General features: G+C 38.5%; 3 protein-coding genes across 4 annotated transcripts in view; 1 reads left to right on the top strand and 2 right to left on the bottom strand.

The window, feature by feature from the left end:
• Positions 1-2,818, bottom strand: part of LOC106082479 (protein fem-1 homolog CG6966) — a 61,218-nt gene extending 58,400 nt beyond the window's left edge. For both annotated transcript variants that reach the window (XM_013245023.2, XM_013245022.2), the window contains exon 1: positions 1,926-2,818. In XM_013245023.2, coding sequence (XP_013100477.1) covers positions 1,926-1,985 — 60 coding nt within the window. In that variant the 5' untranslated portion in view covers positions 1,986-2,818. The remainder of the gene's footprint in view (positions 1-1,925) is intronic.
• Positions 2,819-4,001: 1,183 nt separating this feature from the next.
• LOC106082489 (protein RRP5 homolog) lies at positions 4,002-8,714 on the bottom strand. The gene is made up of 6 exons (XM_013245038.2): positions 8,552-8,714; positions 7,156-8,488; positions 6,157-7,090; positions 4,537-6,101; positions 4,313-4,478; positions 4,002-4,251 (listed from the first exon to the last, which is right to left on the bottom strand). Exons 1-6 carry the CDS (start codon positions 8,633-8,635, stop codon positions 4,089-4,091), a joined length of 4,245 nt encoding a protein of 1,414 aa, XP_013100492.2. The 5' UTR covers positions 8,636-8,714; the 3' UTR covers positions 4,002-4,088.
• A 1,694-nt stretch (positions 8,715-10,408) lies between these two features.
• On the top strand, positions 10,409-15,599 carry LOC106082490 (protein SET). The gene is made up of 4 exons (XM_013245039.2): positions 10,409-10,810; positions 14,780-14,969; positions 15,038-15,376; positions 15,454-15,599. The coding sequence occupies exons 1-4, from the start codon at positions 10,574-10,576 to the stop codon at positions 15,462-15,464; spliced, it is 777 nt and encodes a 258-aa protein (XP_013100493.1). The 5' UTR covers positions 10,409-10,573; the 3' UTR covers positions 15,465-15,599.
• Positions 15,600-19,404: the final 3,805 nt, after the last annotated feature.

A 19,404-nucleotide genomic window follows, 5' to 3' on the forward strand; every position in this document is an offset into this window, starting at 1 on the left:
CTATGCTAACCTAACATACATGAGGGTAGAAAACGAACCTAGAAATCAAATTTTGGGGCCAAGTTTGCAGTGTAACTCCATTAACAGTAGAGAAACACACATATTCATGTTGTCTAAGCAGTATCTCCTGGGTCGTTATCCCAACTGGATCGTTATCACAGGTTGGAACTTTGAGTTCCGATCTAGGAAATGTTCATTGTTATCATGAAAAGCTCAGCTGCGGAGACTTAGGACGCGGATAGTGGAATGATCGTAACATATATGGACCAGTTTGCGTTAATGGAGAATATAGGCGACGTATGAACTACGAGCTGTATGACAATGATAGCATAGTTACACGCATCAAAATACAACGGCTGCGATGGCAAGGTCATGTTGTCAGAATCGATGAAGAAGCTCCAGCAAAGAAGTCTTTTGAAGGCAAAGATGGTGGTACACGCAAACCGGGAGGACCAAAAGCCCGATGGAAAGATCAAGTGGTGGGAGACAACTCGAAACTTGGTGTCAGAGATTTTAGACTGAGCGCAGAAGATCGAGACCCTTGGAACGCTATTCTACTTTCACCTAGTGAAACAAATGTTCTGTCAAAGCCAATTAAAATATATAAAATAAAAAAATAAAACAGAATCATCCATGAACTGAGTAACTGCAGTCGCCGACAATCAGCTGTATAAAGTATAGTTTCAGTGATAGGGCGGGCGGCAATGGCTCTTGCTTAAATACTGATTGCATATGATGCTCAACTCAAGAAGGCAAGTTATAGGCGTCGTTGATCGCTTCCTCCACCTGCAAATAGATGGCGCTCAAAGTGTAATGCTCACAGTTATATCGTGCCGGGCTTTGGTTTGTTGTTGCTGTGGTATGGGCTTAATTTGTCTAAACGAGTCAGTCAGTCAAATGACAGCCGTTGCAAACATAAAATATATTTATTTATATACCTTACAGGGCATTGATATTAGTTTTTGGCCTACTGATCCTACGTTATAGATTCGTTTTGCCTAAATTGTTACACATGTATTTTAAATGTCATGTCGTGATCTATGATTTATTTGATGGTTTCAGATAGTCATGCTTCAACATACTACATTATTTCCTTAGGGGGCCAGGCCTTTTGGAATGAATGCATGTATGTTATCAATAAACATTTATAAACGTTATCAAAAATACATAAATACGTATACAAAATTGTCTATCGTCTTCGAAACTAAAACATTAATGCATAATTTGATAAGGAACTAAGAAACAATTTTCGAAGAGAATAACGATGAGTGCTGCTTGTTGGTTTAGTAGCAAAATGCACTATATAAAAAAAGGTAAATAGCAGACCATTGTTTGTGGTATTGTGGTTTTACTTCCTTCTTGAATGGCGGCGGCTGGCGGTGATGCCAAAATCCATACATATGAACGCAAATGATAACCAGATAGCAATGTCTTGACTTATCGATTAATCGCCAAAACAATAACAACACTCAGAATGACATTTATCGCCGTTTTGTTTTTCTTAACACATCACTGTGAGAGGAAAGAGTGCGAAGCAATGGGGTTGCCAGCAAAAGGGTGGTGTGGGTGTATTGGTATCAGATGATGTGTACAAAGAAGGAATGCATTCTTTTTTTCTTATTGTTTCCATTTAAAAAATCAGAACGCATTTCCTGAATAATTACCACACCATACCATTGTAATGAAAATATAGGTATGTATGTATATATGCAAACACACATACTATATATGTACATATTACACACAACAGTCTTCCATACAAAAATAAGAAGTTTGTATGGGCGAGCTTATGAGTGTGTGTGTGGCGAACCAATGCCTGTCAGATGAGGGAAAATGGACAAATTCTTTGTTCTTCAGTCTTCTGATGCCATAACAAAAAGATTAAGATAATTGTTTTTTTTTTTTGCCTGATATTGTTTACTCACCTTCAGCAGATTTAAATTATTTTCCCTGGCTGCATTAAATACTATACAAGCAAGATCCATGACAAAATTCTGGAATATCTTCTTTTTTTCTTAATTACGTTTGTACCGTCGTTGCGTTGTAGCCGTCGTCGTTTATGTAGTTATGTAGGTTTCGTTTATTTCTCGGCACGGCGTATATATGTATGTGATTAGGTAGGCAGACGAATTTTTGTTCTGTGTTTGTATGATTTTAGCACTGGTCAATAGGATTTTTTTTTTGTTTTCTGCTTTCTTAAAATTTTATTAGTTTATATTACTTTGTCGTTGTTACTTAAAACTTGTAGATGCACCCAACCAACCCACCGTTATTAAGAACTTCGCAGTATATATGTATATTTACTAATAAGTATATATTTTACCAGCACACAACAATAAATTTTCTTGGTATCTTTTGCTTGTGCCTGCTTCTTGTTATTATGTTGCTTTTTTACTTCTTTTTTAATTCCTTTTCATCATTCCATTTCAGCGAATAAACAGGAAGACAACAATTTTCTGATTTTTCGCGTTTTATTATGATTTCTTCGGTGTAGCGTGTGTGTGTGTGAATACTTATTTTTCTAATTTGATCTGAAATGCCCGATGTTTGCTATTTTTGTTATAGTGGTTGGTTAAGCCCTTTCGCATATATTATTTTTTATTCTTTCTGCTAGACACACAATTTAAACGTCGTCACCACCAGATAGCAACAAAAACAAAAAACATTTATTGTAAAATTTTCTTTTTTGTTTGTATTTATTTTCCTTTCAGTATGCCAAGATATTTTGAGATTTTTGCATGCAGAGGCAAAGAGTGAATCACACTATCACTGAATCACGAACTTTTTCAACGCTGTATCTCATGTCAACTGAGCGGACTAAATTATTTAATTAATTTTTGGTTTCTTTCTGTTCTTCATCAATTGACAGCTGACAACCAGATTGCAGTTAGTTGTGTACGTATCGCATAGGTATGCTAAAGATCAGCTGATTTCCGGAATACGGAAATGTTGACGGATTAGTTGGTTAGTCGATCGTGTTTTTATTAACGTAATGAATGCCGATGATAATAATGGGCAGTTCGCACAATGGAAATAGTTGGAGAGTTGGTCAAATCTATCGAACACACAATTCATGAACGACGTGCTAACACACAAGAGAGACTCTGCATTCAATATCGTTGAATGTCTGTAAAAGAATTGCAGTTACTACGGTGTATTTCACTATCCGTAACCTAAAAATGCTCCCGGTAGCTAAAAAATTAGCTTGTCATGATAACGATGAACACCACACAGGTCGGAGCTCAAACTTCAACCTCCTGTGTGGTGCTCATCTGTCCCGGGATGCAAATATTTTTGAATGGCTGCTGTAAAAATACCCTATGCGTTGTAACATATGTGTGTCATCGCATTTCATGGATCCTTGTCTCCTGAAAGAAGAGGTCAACATGCAAACAGAGGACACAGATTTACATCCAGATAGCTGTTGATCTAATCTCAGATGCAGATGTTGGGTTCACATCGGCACTGCATAGTATATGGGCAAGCGACTTGAGACCTTGTTTCTATAAAGACTTGAATGTACAACCAATGCTAGTCACACATTCAGCTACCGAAGTATTTCCGCTTCCCTTTTAATGAGCAATATAGTTGTAGATTAGGCGACTTATTTATATATCTTCACGCTCTATTGAAAATACCAAATTGTGCTTTTGTGTGTATTATCAAACACCAACAAATTGAAATAGAGGCAGCCGAACGAAGCTGTTTTTACTGGGCGTGTGCTTCTATTCATTTTCCCAATGTACATGCTGCCCATCTAAGCTCTAGATCATGTTGATTGGGATGGTTTCTGCGATAATAACCCATAAGATGCTGCTGAGACATCACGTAGTTGTGCCTTTTCCTCATGGGGTTGTCTATATGGAAACTGAGAAGACAACCTTTCGCAGTACGTATTTTGACAGATCTAAATGTGACCCGAGCTTTGGTCACGTCTTTCGCTGTTTCGCCAACTCACAATCTTTATGCTTTAGCCATGAATTGGTGTAACAAAATAAGTATTACGTCTAAAGATATCGTATATTTATATTCATTTACAATATATAGTTTAAGCACTATACAAATTAAGCTTACAAAATAAAAATAAATCAAAGATGTTCATTCTTTTTGACATAATCTATGGCCAGTTGTTTTACGCGTTGCACCAGAGTATCGTTACCAAAACGTTCTTCAAATTCTAAATATTTCTTGAATATCGTTCGCATTTTACGCAAAGGAATTTTTTGTACCACAGCACGTTCCAGAATGTTTCTGCCAAAGATTAGCATAGTAATTGCAACATATATTTAGCAACAAATTAATTAATACTTACCTAGCGGACTCCACTAAATCTGCTTTAACCAGCATATCCACATATTGACACCAAACATCAACGCGTTTTGGATACGAAGTGACTACTTGATCCAAAAGCGTTTGTGCCATTTCGTTGTTTTCAAATTTATGATTTAGGTTGGCAAACATTACAATGGTATTGACATCTAAAACAAACCAAAAAATTACTTTGGAACAATTAAAAGTTTCAAAAAATTAGCTTACGATCTCTTTCGGGTAGGCACGTCAAAGCTCTGTGCAATAACTGTTGTGCTCTTTCCGGCATGTCTATTGTAAAGAAAGCATTTGCTGCTACTCTCCACATTTCCTGTTCCGTTTTGAATTTTTTAGTAATCACACCAATCATTTCGATTACTTCTTGATTCTTTTGAGCATCTGTCATAATTTCCACTGCTCTCAGGTAGACCTTCAAGGGATCATTGTACATAAGCGCCTCTTTGAGAATGTCATTGAAAGATTCTTTGCTGCCATAACGCAATTCAAGATTCAGCATCGCTACCCATATATTTATCTGATCATCAGAATTTCTAAATGTTATGGTTTTAAGCGCACGTCTAGCTACAGCTCTTGCTTTATCTATCTCCGCTGACTGTAGATGATAGACCATGTAGTTAATCCAGTGTTTGCTGTTATTGGGATCTGAAAGCACCAATCTGTCGAATTGATCCACCGAATCGGGTAATTGGTTGGGATCTGCATACTTTTCCTCAATGGCTCTTAAACGGGCTTCTTCTTCCCTTTGTTGTTTGAATTTCTCTGCCGTGGTTAGTTTCTTTTTGGTTTTGCCATCGTTGGACTTTTTATTATCATCATCATCATTTTCGTCTTCATCCTCTTCCTCCGAAGATTCATCATTCTTAGATATATTTGATAAATCTGTGGTCCAAAAATTACTAACACCTGCCAGAGTCTTGGCAACTGGCTTGGATTTTGCGACCTTAGGATCACTTACTGTGGTCCCTGTTACAGTATCTACAACTTTGGATGCGGCCTTTCTATCTGCAGTTTTGTCTTCATAAAAAAGTTGACTCTGATTGCTTTCATCTTTGATGGTTTGTTTAAGTTTCTTCGGGGGTTCCTGTTTCGAATCCGAGTCTTTGCGTTTTCTTTCAGTTTTGTTTTGTTTTTCTTTTTCCAATTTGGGTTTCTTGGCACTGGGACCCTCAGCGACTTGTGCTGTTTCTTTTTGCAATTTTCTCTTTTTCCCCACTTCCAACCATATTTTAAAGGTATCATCTAAAACTGCTATTGGTATGGTATCGTCAATAAATGTTAATTTGCAAAAATTTCCTTCCTCTACAGCGTTGCTGGAGGTTTTTTCAAAATCGTTAAAGTGCAGCTGTGAGGGACAATAGACCAAAGGATTTTTACCCTTCTTAAGGGAACACACAAATATGCTTTCATTTTTGAACAAAACTTTGGCGTTTATGCCACCTTTGCCAACCAAGTTTTGAGGTATGCCCTTACCGGGTAGTATGTGGTCAATATCACCTTGCCTATTGCTCAAAAGTAGCAAATTACTGCTGTAGTCTATCCATAAAATCACACAATCCTGACTGGTTTCGGGTTTAGGGCTTTTGGCCTTGCCCACCATGGTTGATTTAACTATACCAATAAGCTGAGTCTTCTGCAGGGTATACTCCCAATCACCTGTGGTTTCATTGACGCACTGAAATTTGGCCGTAACTTTGTCACCCACAGAATAACGGCCAATTGGATTTCCTTGTTTCTTTAAAGATTTTCTAATGGCATCCACTTCGTCTAGGTAACTGCAAATGATACATGTTATTTCAGGCTTAAAATAATAAAAAAAAATTCACTTACTCTTTTACAAATTGCGATGTGGTGCTCATCTGGCCATCCCAAACATCGGTTAATTGTGCCGAAACCGAAATTGTTTTTGTTGTATCCTCTTTGCCCAATACTTTGACAAACACAACTTGATCTTGAGTAAGGGAAACTTTTGAGGAGTTTGCTACATCCATTAGCATCATATTTAAATGAACTTTAACGGTTTTGGTATAGCCTTTAATGGGAACCATAACTTCCACTACATCATCGGAGACATCTTTTACATAGCCTTTAAGTATATCACCAACTTTTACCGATTTCCAATTAGGTGTAGCATTTTCGGTAAAATATGGGACGTCCCTTATGCTGAAAACATTATTTAGGGTACTAACAGCCTTGGTTTGTTCACCGATTTGATACATTTGCAGTTTAGCAAGCAGCAAATCAACAAAGTTCGATAGCAGACGCAATGGAACCAGGCCTTTAAACTCAATTTCCTGTCCCTCTTCCAAACCATAAGAGACCTTCACTTCCAGACCCGACTCAAGTTTGTGTACAATAGATATGGGACAAATCTCGCCAAGTTTAAAAGTATTTTCCACTAAACCCAATATAAGTTGATCGTCTTGTTTGCTGGCCACACGAAACTGCAAAGTCTGCCCTTCTTCCATGTTTTCCAACTGGCCAGGGGAAGCATTTTGACGATAAAAAATTCCTTTGACGTCTCCAAAAAACTTCACCAAAGCAAAGCTGCTGCCACATTTTACCACTGTCCCAGTATAGTTGCCATTGACTTTGGCCTCATTCACACTGGTTAGTATAGAACAATTTTTGGCCAAATACTCTGGGCGATTGGTTAAATATACCATCTTACGTTCTGGTTTAACAGCAACAATGCGGCATTTAAGTTTTGAATTCGCTTCAAGCATTTTGATGGAAGGTGCCAGAAAAAGTTTCTCAATAATTGCTGTAATAAAAGCAAATAAAAAGGTATAAATTTAAGGCCAGCTTCATTTAAATGTGTGACCTTACCTGTAACCATTCCCACCTGTAGTGTATAACCACCAATCTTTTCATTGTATTGTTTTACTTTAGCTGTTAGAAAATCACCAGGTTTAAAATCTTCCAAAGCAAAGAATTTCTCATTAACTGCAGTTGTGTTATCGGTGCAAATGTATAGAGAATCCATGACATCATAGTCCAGAATACGCACCTTATGTGTACTCTTGGTGGCATATTTCGCCAATAGTTCATCCTGATCATAGTTGCCTTTGTAATTTGATTTAATGGTTTTGAAGGAGAGCATTCCTTTAAATGTGTCATTCAATATCAATATAATTCCACCTGTGCCCAAGTGATGTACTTTAGCATTCTCCACAACATCGCCGCATTTAAGTGTCGAGGATTCTTCATTATCGGTATCTTCGGTTTTAACCTCCGGATTTCGTTGCACTTTGAGTGTTAGGTAGACCAATTTCGTAAGCGGCATTACATATAATATACGTGCCTCGAACTTTGCATTTATTTCATAGTCGTCCGGTCCTAACAAAGCATCCCCTAGTTGGTGCTCATTAACATAGGCAGTGAATACTTCGTTCATTATTGTCCCCTTTAGGCCGTCCTTTAAACGTTGGCTTACCTGAAAATTTACAATAGTGCTAGGCAGCAAATAATCCAAGCTGGGATCATTTTGGTCTTTAACTTTTAGTTTGGCCTCCTGAATTTCTTTGCAAATGCAAGTACTAGCTGATTTATCAGTTGTCATTTTATCCACTTTCAAATAGACCATTTCACCAACAGCATGTCCTTCTTGTGCCTTATCCGAAGGAACAAAACAACGTAGACCCTTAATGCCGCTCTCTATAATGTAGCCATGTTCCTGTACTTCTTCAATAGCTCCATTAAACACAAACCCTTTGCGAACACTGGAGTGATTTAAATCAGCATGAACCTCAGTTGGCTTCAAACTCATATCCACTAGTGTTTGTCCTCGTTCGTTGGTCTTGAGCTCTTGCACTCGACCATAGACAATTTGTCCCACTTTATAGAGGTCCGTCAAGGGTTTATAACCCTCCGATTGTGTTGAGTTTTGTAGAAATTCCTTTGTTGCTTTGGTGTATGAATCGGATATTTCCAACGCCGATACTCTAGCGGTAATTCGACCTGGCAATGCAATGCTCAAATACAACTGATCAACTTTCTTGACTATACCCATGATAATCATGCCATCCTGTATGGTTTCATAGGAAAGAGTTTGAGCTGAAAAGGATTCAAGAACTTCACTTTGATTATCTCCAACGGTGGACAATTTTTTTGAAGATTTGCTTTTGGTTTTTTTAATTTTTCTTTGGACTGCACCAAAAATCTGTGGAAAAATAAAACCGCAATATTTATTTTTGATGTTTTGGTAATACAAAATGCTACTAACCTGTCCATCTAATTTGGTTGTGGCCGCTTTCTCTTTTGAGGCTGGAATTCCTCCACGAGGAAACGATTTTTCAACAATGACCATTGTATTAGCAAAAAAATTATTAAAATTAAATCAAAACTCCTGGAAACTTATAACGAGCGACTGGCTACACGTGCAGGAAAATAAAGAATAACAAGATAGTTACCATATTTTAGAAATGCACAAACTCTCTGTAAACAGCTGGCTCATGGGACATTTACATGTAATATAATTTTGTACAATAAAGCTGAGTATTGTGTTCAGCTTTTCAGGCGGAAAGCTGTCAAACTCCATATGTTTGTACTATGTTGCCGTAAATGCAAGTGTCAAAGTGGTTTTAAGAAATAAATGTTGTTTTACATTTTATCTTCTTCAAATGTGTTTTAAAGTTGTATTTCTATTTCTGTTTTGTTGCTCATGTGTAGATTATCGGATCTAATAGAACATCTTTTTAATATAAAATCAATTTTTATTTATTTAAGGAGTAGAACAGGATTGACTGAATAAGGTTAAGCCAAGCGATCAGCCGACATACATTTTTCTTTAATTTTTGGCAGTACTTGGCATTGACGATGTCAACTTGTACTCTTTTTACATTCATTCTTTGTTTACGGTTTATCCTATTTGATGACATTTTCAATTGGCAAATTTGATATCCTTAATGATCTTCATGGGACCTATCCACTTTATGTTTGCACAAGTGACCTTACCTTCTATAAGTGATTCCTGGGAGAATATTTATTTATATTTATATACAAATTCTTTCTTATGCATTCACAAATAACAAATTGTTTTCCAACCCGAGTACGTACATGGGACCGAGATCTCTAACACTAACAAGCACGTAATTATTTTTAAGTACGAAAACGACTTGCTGCGCAGCGACTGTGATTGTGATTATCACAAATTTTTACTTGATGTAAAAACAAGTTATAGCGAAACGAACACTTTTCATCAACATTTTAAGCTTATTTTTTATTTAAAGTGGGAACATTTTAACAAACAAAATTCAGGTACTAACTTCGACTTTTCGCCCGAACAGCTGACAAAATGCATTATAAAAACATTATGACAAAGAAAATGCGAACACATTCTGTAAAAGTGATACGGAGTTCTATGAGCAAAATACCAGCGACAAATTGCACTTCAATTAATTGCAAAAGCCTATTATTAACTTGATCCCATGGCAGCCGGTTGTACGCACCGGACTGACCCGATGAAGTCCTTCATCGGCAAAGGCTACAGATTCAGTGTACAACACACTGCGATTTAAGCAAAAAAATGAGCCGATTTAAGCAAAAAAAGCCGAAGTAATAATACCAAGATAATTACATTTATCTCACGTGTCTCATTCTTTTTTAACATTTTTCGTCCAACAAAATTGAACGATAAGTCATCAAAAAGTGCTAATTTATCCGATCAAGATTTTTTCCAAGGAGCCGTCGATGACGCAAGGCTTCGGGTTTATTCTTGTTAGCTTAGTATATGTCAAGGCATTTTTATGGCAACGAAAATTGCATTTGAGGTGCCCACTGCCCTTAAAACCTTTACATTTTTGTGATAAAACCGCGTAAAAACTGCCCTTGTAATTCCGATTTAATGGCTCGATCATCTGTTTTCCCTTTATAAACTCAGCTGACTAGAGTATTAAATAAAAAGAGCAGTGAAAACGGGGTTTAAGTCATTCAAATACAAATGTCCTATGCCAGTAAATATCCGAATCCTGCCTACTATCGATGATTGTAAATATGTATCAATTACCCAATAGTCGATGTTCAGAGTCGCATAATCGATTATTGCAAACCGGCATTTTTCGCCATTTATAATACACACATAAAGCACACTCACACACCGTATAGAATCCCATCATTATTACTACACACAATCAAGCAAGAAAAACGAAAAGAATCGACGCCGCAATCACATTATCTTGCTGGGACGAGCCTTTGTTTTTTCTGTGTAGAATCGAGAAGAAAACTCCAGATAATTTTTGTTGCAAACATGTCCAGTTTACCGAGTAAGCGCGCAAAGTTGGAAGAGGGCAATTCAGCTCCTAATGAAGCTGTCTCAGAAGCATTGGAACTTATCGACGCGTGTCAGAACGACATTGACGCCCTCAATGAAAAGGCCAGTGAGGAAATTCTCAAAGTTGAGCAAAAATACAATAAACTCCGGAAGCCCTGCTATGAAAGGCGGAGTGAATTGGTGAAACGCATACCTAACTTCTGGGTGACAGCGGTAAGTACAAAAGAAAAAGACGAGGCAAGGATGATCAGTCAAATGGCTGTGTGGAGTCGTTACGAACTCCCGTTGTATGTATAATGGCTAATTGCTTAGCTAATCTTTTCATTTTCTTAATTATTCCATATCGTTATGGCATAGACCTAGGAGTCCTGGCCTTGTTTTTGTTTTTACATCACTCTCTGATGCATGTGGCTGGGAACATGGTTATTCCTCAGAAATTTGGTGACTGTATAACATAGGGTATATCTGTACTAGTATAATATTCTCGTAGTTGAAAGAAAATGTTTGGCGGCGCATATTTGTGTATGTATGTATGGGTAGTGTGTTGGGTCAGTCGTATTTTTGTCGCTGGCGGGTTAACTTTTGTTGTGTACATAGCTGTGAAGGGTTGCCATCGCAATTGAAATTGGTGGTTAAGTAAAATGTGGTTACAACGCATAGTTGGGTACAGTGAGGCATTTGTGGGAAAAAGTTTAATCTTTTTTTGTGGTAGATATTTAAAAAGGTATCTAAAATGGTTTCAAATATTTTTTTTCTTGTTTGTGGATTAAAACGTTTTATTTTCGGAGGGCTAAAACCTATTCCGGGCGATATCACGTCCGCCTTTCCCGTTACAAATGCTAGGATTTTTTAAAGGACATAAATGTTGTAACAGTGTGTTCTATCTTTATACTCAATTTGTTTGATAGGCTTTGGTTAATATCCAGTTCAAGAAACTATAACTTGATTTGGAAGCGTTTAGATTGACCAACTTGTAGTTCGAGTAGGATTTGTTTGCCGCACATCTAACATTGGCATCGATCCTGGGAGCAAAAGGAGTTGAGGCTGTTAAATCTGCCGGAACGTAGAAGAGCTATAACTAAACTACTTTGATGAAAGAGCTTGGGGTTTATCAAGGAGATGTGGTTTTCAAGAAGGGTATTCACTTGGTAACTCATTGTAGCTTCGTTTACCGGACTTTCATGAATGCCATTTAACTCAGCCTTATGCCCCCTGATCTACTGGTTCTATTTTGTATAGGTGAATCTACTGCTCTATGTAATGAAGATTTAACTTGACATCTTTTGGCGATGGCTGCCCATCCACAAGATGGTAATTTGGATAGCTGTATCGACAATAGCCCAGTATATAATGCTAAAATACCACACGAGAGCGATATATTTCCCCCGATGGAGCTGATCAACAGCAGAAAGCCTGTAGCTATTTGTATAGCAACATTTTGGCACGTCCGTAGATTATTGCAGCGTGCGTGTCGCTTCCCTGGCTATTCAATTCTGCCGCAGTATAGCTTGCCGCTAATCACCAATTGTCCAATAGGTAGTCAACCAGATCCTATGCTGACTCGCAAATGGCAAAGCTATGTGTCGAGGGCATGAAAAGTTTGCCAAATGTGATAACACGTATTTTGGAAAAGATGATGGCCGTAATCATTATATCATCGACTCCCCCAATATGATTCAATTTCAATGCTGTCCGGAGTTGGTGGAATATAGGTTAAGTAAAAATTAAACAGTGCCGGATATATAACCCTGTTTTAAGAAGCTCCATGTTTCGCTCTTTAGGGATTTGCATGAGTGTAATATAGTAGCCAAATATTTGCATGGGGAGGTAGCGATACTTGTCAAGCTCTTGTAGGTGAGCAAGATCGTTCTGTTCCATAGGATCGATCGCCGAAAGAACTTTATGGCTATTGGTTATTTAAATGCGCTATAACTCGTCATATGAGACTCCACTCGATACCATTTATTGTCCGCAACATTATTAGCAGTCACGCTGTATTTTTACGGAGTATGCCCGCCTGGTAGCTCTTAGCTGAACCCCACAAACATTGGATTTTAAAGTTCCAACATGTGAGGTGCCCTTTATTATCCCCTTCGGATTCGTAATGGTTGATGGTCATCGGCTCGAGCACCGAGATTATTGACACAACTTTTCTTTTCGAATGAGTCATTGTACTGAGGTCCTAAAATCCCTTCTTCCAGCGTTCGCGGGTGAATTGACAAAAGACCATGGACTACCAATACCAGAATTTAAGTTACAATGATTGATGTTTTTTTGTTGTCACATATTTTTATATGAAGCTAGCGATCCTCGCTATGCTCCTTAGGTGGAATGCTCGTTCCGGTAGGACCGATCTTTGCGGCAACATAACAGCTTTCTTTTGTTAGGTCGATCAATGGTCTGATTTCAATGAAGTGTAGCTAGGATACGTCATTTGCCAGACTAGGTGATGTATGTGATGGACATATTCGCGAACTCGTGCAATCATCCATAATTCTGGTGGGATATCTCCATTAACAGTCCAAAGCGTGGAGCAGGCTATATGCTCTGTCAAAGCTTTGCCTCCCTGTTACTTAGAAGGATATGGTATAGCTCATGTTGGCATTAAGTCTTCTAGCACCAAGCCTTCTACCAAACGGCGATATATACAGTTTCAGACGAGACTGACTTAGCGAAATACAGTTAACGTCAAAATAAAGTGTATAAATGCCATATTTTACAAGCCTTTTCTGGTCAAATGCCTTCAACTTCATTTAATCGCCTAGAATATTCCAGAAAGAAATTTGTTCGTATTTCATTTTACATTGCTTTTGACAAATTTCGCTATCTATATCAAATTAGGCCTACTTTAGGTACTAGGGCTGCTTTATAAATATCCGGTCTAATCATAAAAATGCAAATTTTTATCATCAAAAGCGGTTTTAGATTTCTTCAAAGTGTCCTCCACTATGATTTACTCAGTTTTGCCTGCGCCCAACCAATTGTTGTAGCACTTTTTCCACTCCGATTGAGACACCTCCAAAACATGGTTATTGAACGCTACAGCAGCATTTTCTGACGAAAAAAGGAAGTCATGACTGTACGACGAATGACCCATCAATTCGACATTTTGGGCTAATGTGTGAGAGCTCGCATTGTCAATGTGAGCAAGACTCCCTAAACTACAGGCGATCAATTTGTGGTGTACCGCTCAAAGTTGACCTCCTATGTTGCTCCAGAGGAACAGTCGCCACACGACCAGTTTCAGCGAAGAAACAGGCGAAAATTTGCTTCAAAGCTCATCTTCTATTAACAATTTTTGTTGGATTCGGCTCAACTTCGAAGATCAAAACGGGAAACGACAGTGGTGATCTTATAAACTCTTTTTTGAAGAACCACGATTGCATTTTTCAAAAAATTTTTTGCTCCAATCCACACGAGCCTTTTTTGAGTGATTGTCAGATTGTGCTCAAATAAGCTCATCCCTGCACTGTTGTTATGATAATCCATGCTGAAAGTAATGAGAAATTTGTCACACGGAAATGTTCGAGAGCTAATTCCAATTTTTTTGTCATTAATTTTTTTCAAGTTGGTGTAAGCAACACAAATGAGTGTCGTACGTCATAACGTTCTGAGTACGAACGATAGTGCTAGAAAATGTCAAACTTTTCAATGGAAATGTCAGATTGCACCTGGCAAAACGTTGTGTTCCCAAGGACAGAAAGTTATATAGCAGCCCTCGTATAATCAGCACATTTAAGTGTGAAATAAAAACTTTTCAAGCGAATACTTTTGTAAACTTTACTTTTACGCTCACTGTATACAGCGTTTAGCTTCTCATATTTAAGTTTTTAACAAGACTTTGGATTAAAATTAGTTTGGAAATTTTGTGTGAAAGTACACCTTAAAGAGCACTGTTTCGAACTCAGAACATGTAAAATATTTAACAAATATCCTTATAACGTCTTGGTGGAATAGAAATCGGAATCCGAGAAACCCTTCAAATGCTTTAACAACAGTACAATTTTGTCTTTAAACTTTGGCAGTAGATTGTAAAACCCCCTTTTACTCCTTTCAAATGTGTTCTCTAATATGATATTCTTAAAAGAGAAACATTAAATTTTGTTGTCCACAGCTGGACAATTACTACATAAAATCCGAAATTAAAAATATTTTTTTATTATATTTCATTTCCCTTAACAGTTTATCAATCATCCACAAGTGTCCGGAATTTTGGACGAGGAAGAAGAGGAATGTTTACATGCCTTAAGTAAATTGGAAGTAGAGGAGTTCGAAGACATCAAATCGGGTTATCGCATTCATTTTTACTTCGATGAGAATCCATTCTTCGAAAACAAGGTTTTGACAAAAGAATTCCACTTGGGAACGGGATGTAAGTTGAGAAGTTTTACTAACTCCGTGGAAAATAGAAAATTAAATTTTTATAACTTTTTCCTTTAGCTGATGAGAACAGTGATTGCCCCTCGTCAACCAGCACGTCTATACAGTGGAAGGAAGGCAAAAATCTCTTAAAACAATTGCTCTCAAAACCATTTACCAACAAGAAGAAGCGAAATTCCGAGTATAAGACATTTTTCGATTGGTTCACCGATAACAGTGATCCAGTTAATGATGAAATTGCCGAATTAATCAAAGACGATTTATGGCTTAACCCTCTGCAGTATTATCTGGTACCTGATATTGAGGTAGAGCCAGAAGATGATGATGAGGACAATGAAGACAATGAAGAGGAAGTGTTTGATGATGAGGATGGTGAGGGTGAAGAAGATGACGATGATGGTAAGTAGTATTGGCTTAAATGCATGTAAAATTTTCTTTTTTTCTCAATCCGTTACTATTGTTGTGTAAACTTTCAGATGACAAGTAGAGTGAAGGCAAATTAAGGATGAAAAACACATATTGATATATAATATCCGTAACAAATTGATTCCATACTATATACTATACATATACGGAGGAAAGCAAGAAAAAGAATAACAAAATTTCGTATTTTAGAATTTAACCCTAAAAGAAAGTTTCATTTTCAAATAAACCTCTTGAAAAAGGCCAAAAAAGGGTATGAATTTAGATATTGGTATTCGGTAAGTTACAACTAACAAGTAGGCAAAGCGATTGTTTTGTTTAGATTTGGATCTCATTGCGATCTTTTTAAGACCTTAAATGGCTTTTATACACTGCTGCACCTAAAGAGGCTACAATGGCACATGGGTTAGCCTGTTCGGTTACGATGCTGAACGAATGGGATCGAATCCTGGCGAGAGCACCAAAACATTTTTAAACTTCAAATTTAGAAAAGTTAAATAGAATTGTAAATCTAAAACAAAGTCAGTCCATTACGGCCAATGTAAGAAGCTCATGAGTTTCGACACGGTTGAAGATTCAAATATCAGAGATGTCTTCTAGTCGAACTAGAGGAAGTAGTAGTGGTCGACAGAAACATGCAAGTAAAAAACAGTCGTAGTAATCCCTGATGTTGTTGTAGCAGTGTGTTGTACGTTGAGGCGGCAGTCCTTGCCCGATGAAGGACCTCATCGGGTCAATCACTCCCTAATCACTGATAAGCTACTAATAAGATGTAGCACCTGTGGTTCACAGGTTAGCATGTCTCACTATGATGGTGAACTTGAGTTCGAATTCTTTCAAGAGCATTAGAGTACTTTTCAGCTGTGCCCTGTTCATAACGTGAAAGAATAAAACTTCAATATAAAGTGGAGTCGATATAAATTTAAGGCCCATATGTAGTTAAAAAATCTGCAATTCGGTTAAAAAAAACAATTTTCTAAACCATCCTTTACGGACAACTGCTCGATTTTATCAATGTTGATCTGACTAGGTTGTGTGGTAAGATAAAACATTATTTCATGGAGCTTTTCTGGATTCGAAACCTGAAAATCAGATAAGGTGTCGACCACGCAATTTCCTCTTTGATTATAGCTGCATAAGGTTGAAATAATACCTCGCCGTTTATTTTGCTGCAAGAAATCTGAAGATATCTCTCACCAAATCTCCAGCCACACTGTTCACTTCAGCCACATGTTCAGCGCAGATGCATAAGCAGTTGGATGTGATAGTCGAAGGCGTAAGAATTCCGACCACCTACTATCCCAAAGTACTTGGTATCACATATGATAACCTTTATAGATTTTCTGCAAGTTTCACTTTAATTTTTAAAAAGCTCAGAAATAGAAGCAATGCCCTAAGTCGATTGCCAGTAGCTCTTGGTGTGCTGATAAAGAAACCTTTTTGACCTTTTGACAGCTGACGATTCAGCTTAGCGACATACAGCGGAATAATATTCCGAACTGTTAGAATGCTGCTCTATATACTGCCGCGGGTTGTCTCCTCAATGTTCATGAGGACCACCTCCATCAGTAGACGAAAATCCCACTCGTGCGAACGTCCAACTACAAGCTGTCTAAGTTGGTCTTTGCGATAGCTAGGCATAGATAGGCATCTATCGCCCAGAGACATCAGGATGGAACTACGCATTCGGTATTCCAACCACTTCCGTGGGGCAATATACATATAGCAGCCTCAATTTTTGCCAGGAAGTATACCTTTCTTGTAATTGAATTGTAATCATCTTCGAGGAAAATTTGACAAGAGAGCAGAAGAACAAATTGGTTGCAGCGATTCAGGAGACAAAGCTGACCCAATCCCGGATTGTACGTACCGTATTGACCCGATGAAGTCCTTCATCGGATAGCTGTGAGCACAACACAGGCTGGAACTTTGAGGACCGATCTGTACGGTGTTCATCGCTGTTACGAGAAGCTAAGCTCTGTGCTACCGGTCCACTGGTTGGGGATAGTGGAAAGCTCCATATGGAGTATAACTGCAAGGGCAGTCGCGGACAATCAGCGGTATCGAGCGAAGAGTTTCAATGAAAGGCCGGGTGGCACCGGCTCTTGCGTAAATACTATGTCTATGATGCTCGATACGACAAGGCAAGTTATTGGCGTCTTTAAATAACCAATGACCATCATGTTCCCGCGGCGATCGGTCCCTTTGGACCGGAATGAGCTTGACGAGGATCGCCACCTCCACATGCAAATGTGGAGGTGGCGACAACAAGGCTGACCAACACCTGTAGCCTACACAGTTGTAACGGTTACAATGTGCTACGCAACGATCGCATAAGGAGTGGAGATGGGGGATAGGGCTTCGCGATTAACCATTCTGTGCAGTATAGACCAATCTCACCTGTGCCTGGCGCCAGTAACCTCTACATGGAATGTATTGGAATAGCAGTCAAGTCCGGTACTGTCGAGATGAAACTATACAACATGATCATACCGATGCCGGCTAAACTCACGTTTTATGGCATTTTCCTTTAGGTAACGACCAGAGCGACATGGCTTTGGCAGAGCAGATTGAAGGTACCTCGTTCTCCACGGTGAATGAGGATGCCCCTGCCTACCTTCTCTGGACGAGAAGGTGCAGCAGATCGCCAGTCATTTCCATTACGTCCACTAATATACTGAGTGACGTTTCCTGGCAAGACGCCATTTCTTTGAGATCGGACGATGATACTCACCATCGGCAGACCACCCGAATTTATAAACTCTGAGTGCCGGATGTTTATCAATAAGAGTTCCGTGATATGGATATTCAACCGAACCAAACAGAGGCTCAATTACGGTCCGGTAAATGCAGCCGCCTGAATTCCTACAGTTTAAGGATATATGCCAACGTGCAGTATGTATGTCCCGACTGTGACCAGGGATACGCAATACACGTTACCAGTTTAATTGCCCAGCCAGGAGCACTCGTCTCAAACCAAAATCCCTCTGGACGCACCCCATCTTAAACGCAGAGTTCCTGGAACTGGACACTAAACAGAATCAACCAGACAAAAGATAGAAGACAATACACTGCTATAACAACAACAATCCCATAGCAGCCGGTTGTACGTACTGGATTGATCTGATGGATTCCTTCACCGTCAAGGGCTGCCGCCTCAGTGTACAACACACTGCTACACAACAACAACGAAAGATAGAATACAACACACTGCCACAACAACAACAACGAAAGATAGAATACAACAGACTGCTACAACAACAGCAACGATAGATAGAATACAACACACTGCTACAACAACAACAACTGCAATCAGACTAGGATTATTGCCATCATGCTAGTCGTTTTTCCCAAGCGTAACCTGTGATCACGCATCACCTGTTCCTCTGCCCAGATATCTTACAAATTTGCCCATGAATATCCTAGTAAGGAACAGGGGCAAACTTCTCCCATATCAATGATTGCAGTCCGATAAGGGGCCTCCTTTTTATAGCTAAATCCGAAAGGCGTGCCGCAGTGCAACACCACTTTGGGGAACAGTTTTCACATTGCTCCTATACCATTTTTTTAAATGGCATAGTTCCTCACAAATGTCGCCAGCGTTAGGAGACAACACTGACATTTTTTTCTGATGTTCCCAGTATTTCAAACAAGGGGTTTAGCACTATATCGACTTACTTATCAGATCGATCTCTCAGGATGTACACCACCAGAGTTTCTATATCTGGATATTTAAACAACCCAGCAAGCAAATGAAGACCGACGGCACTTTTACAAGAATAAAATCACTCATTTAACAACCAGCGCAGGAGAACCGTTAAACAAAGCACCACTTACATTTCACATCACTTGTTTTAATTTTTGAATTTATTTTCCTGACTGCTGCTGCTTTGAATTTCCCATAAACTCATAAACTGTTAAAATTACCCTATTTCGATAACTGATGCAAATGTCAACTTTTTCTATATCGATTATGTCGAACTCGATAAATGGATGGAAAAATC

The sequence above is a fragment of the Stomoxys calcitrans genome, chromosome 2 (genome assembly GCF_963082655.1).
Source record: "Stomoxys calcitrans chromosome 2, idStoCalc2.1, whole genome shotgun sequence".
Lineage (NCBI taxonomy): Eukaryota > Metazoa > Arthropoda > Insecta > Diptera > Muscidae > Stomoxys > Stomoxys calcitrans.

Coding starts and splice junctions, on each gene's coding strand:
- LOC106082490 (XM_013245039.2), top strand. CDS start 10,574: ATGTCCAGTTTACCGAGTAAGCGCGCAAAGTTGGAAGAGGGCAATTCA. Junction 10,811..14,779: donor CTAACTTCTGGGTGACAGCG/GTAAGTACAAAA, acceptor TTCCCTTAACAG/TTTATCAATCATCCACAAGT. Junction 14,970..15,037: donor ATTCCACTTGGGAACGGGAT/GTAAGTTGAGAA, acceptor TTTTTCCTTTAG/CTGATGAGAACAGTGATTGC.
- LOC106082489 (XM_013245038.2), bottom strand. CDS start 8,635: ATGGTCATTGTTGAAAAATCGTTTCCTCGTGGAGGAATTCCAGCCTCA. Junction 8,489..8,551: donor CAACCAAATTAGATGGACAG/GTTAGTAGCATT, acceptor ATTTTTCCACAG/ATTTTTGGTGCAGTCCAAAG. Junction 4,479..4,536: donor GTGCCTACCCGAAAGAGATC/GTAAGCTAATTT, acceptor GGTTTGTTTTAG/ATGTCAATACCATTGTAATG.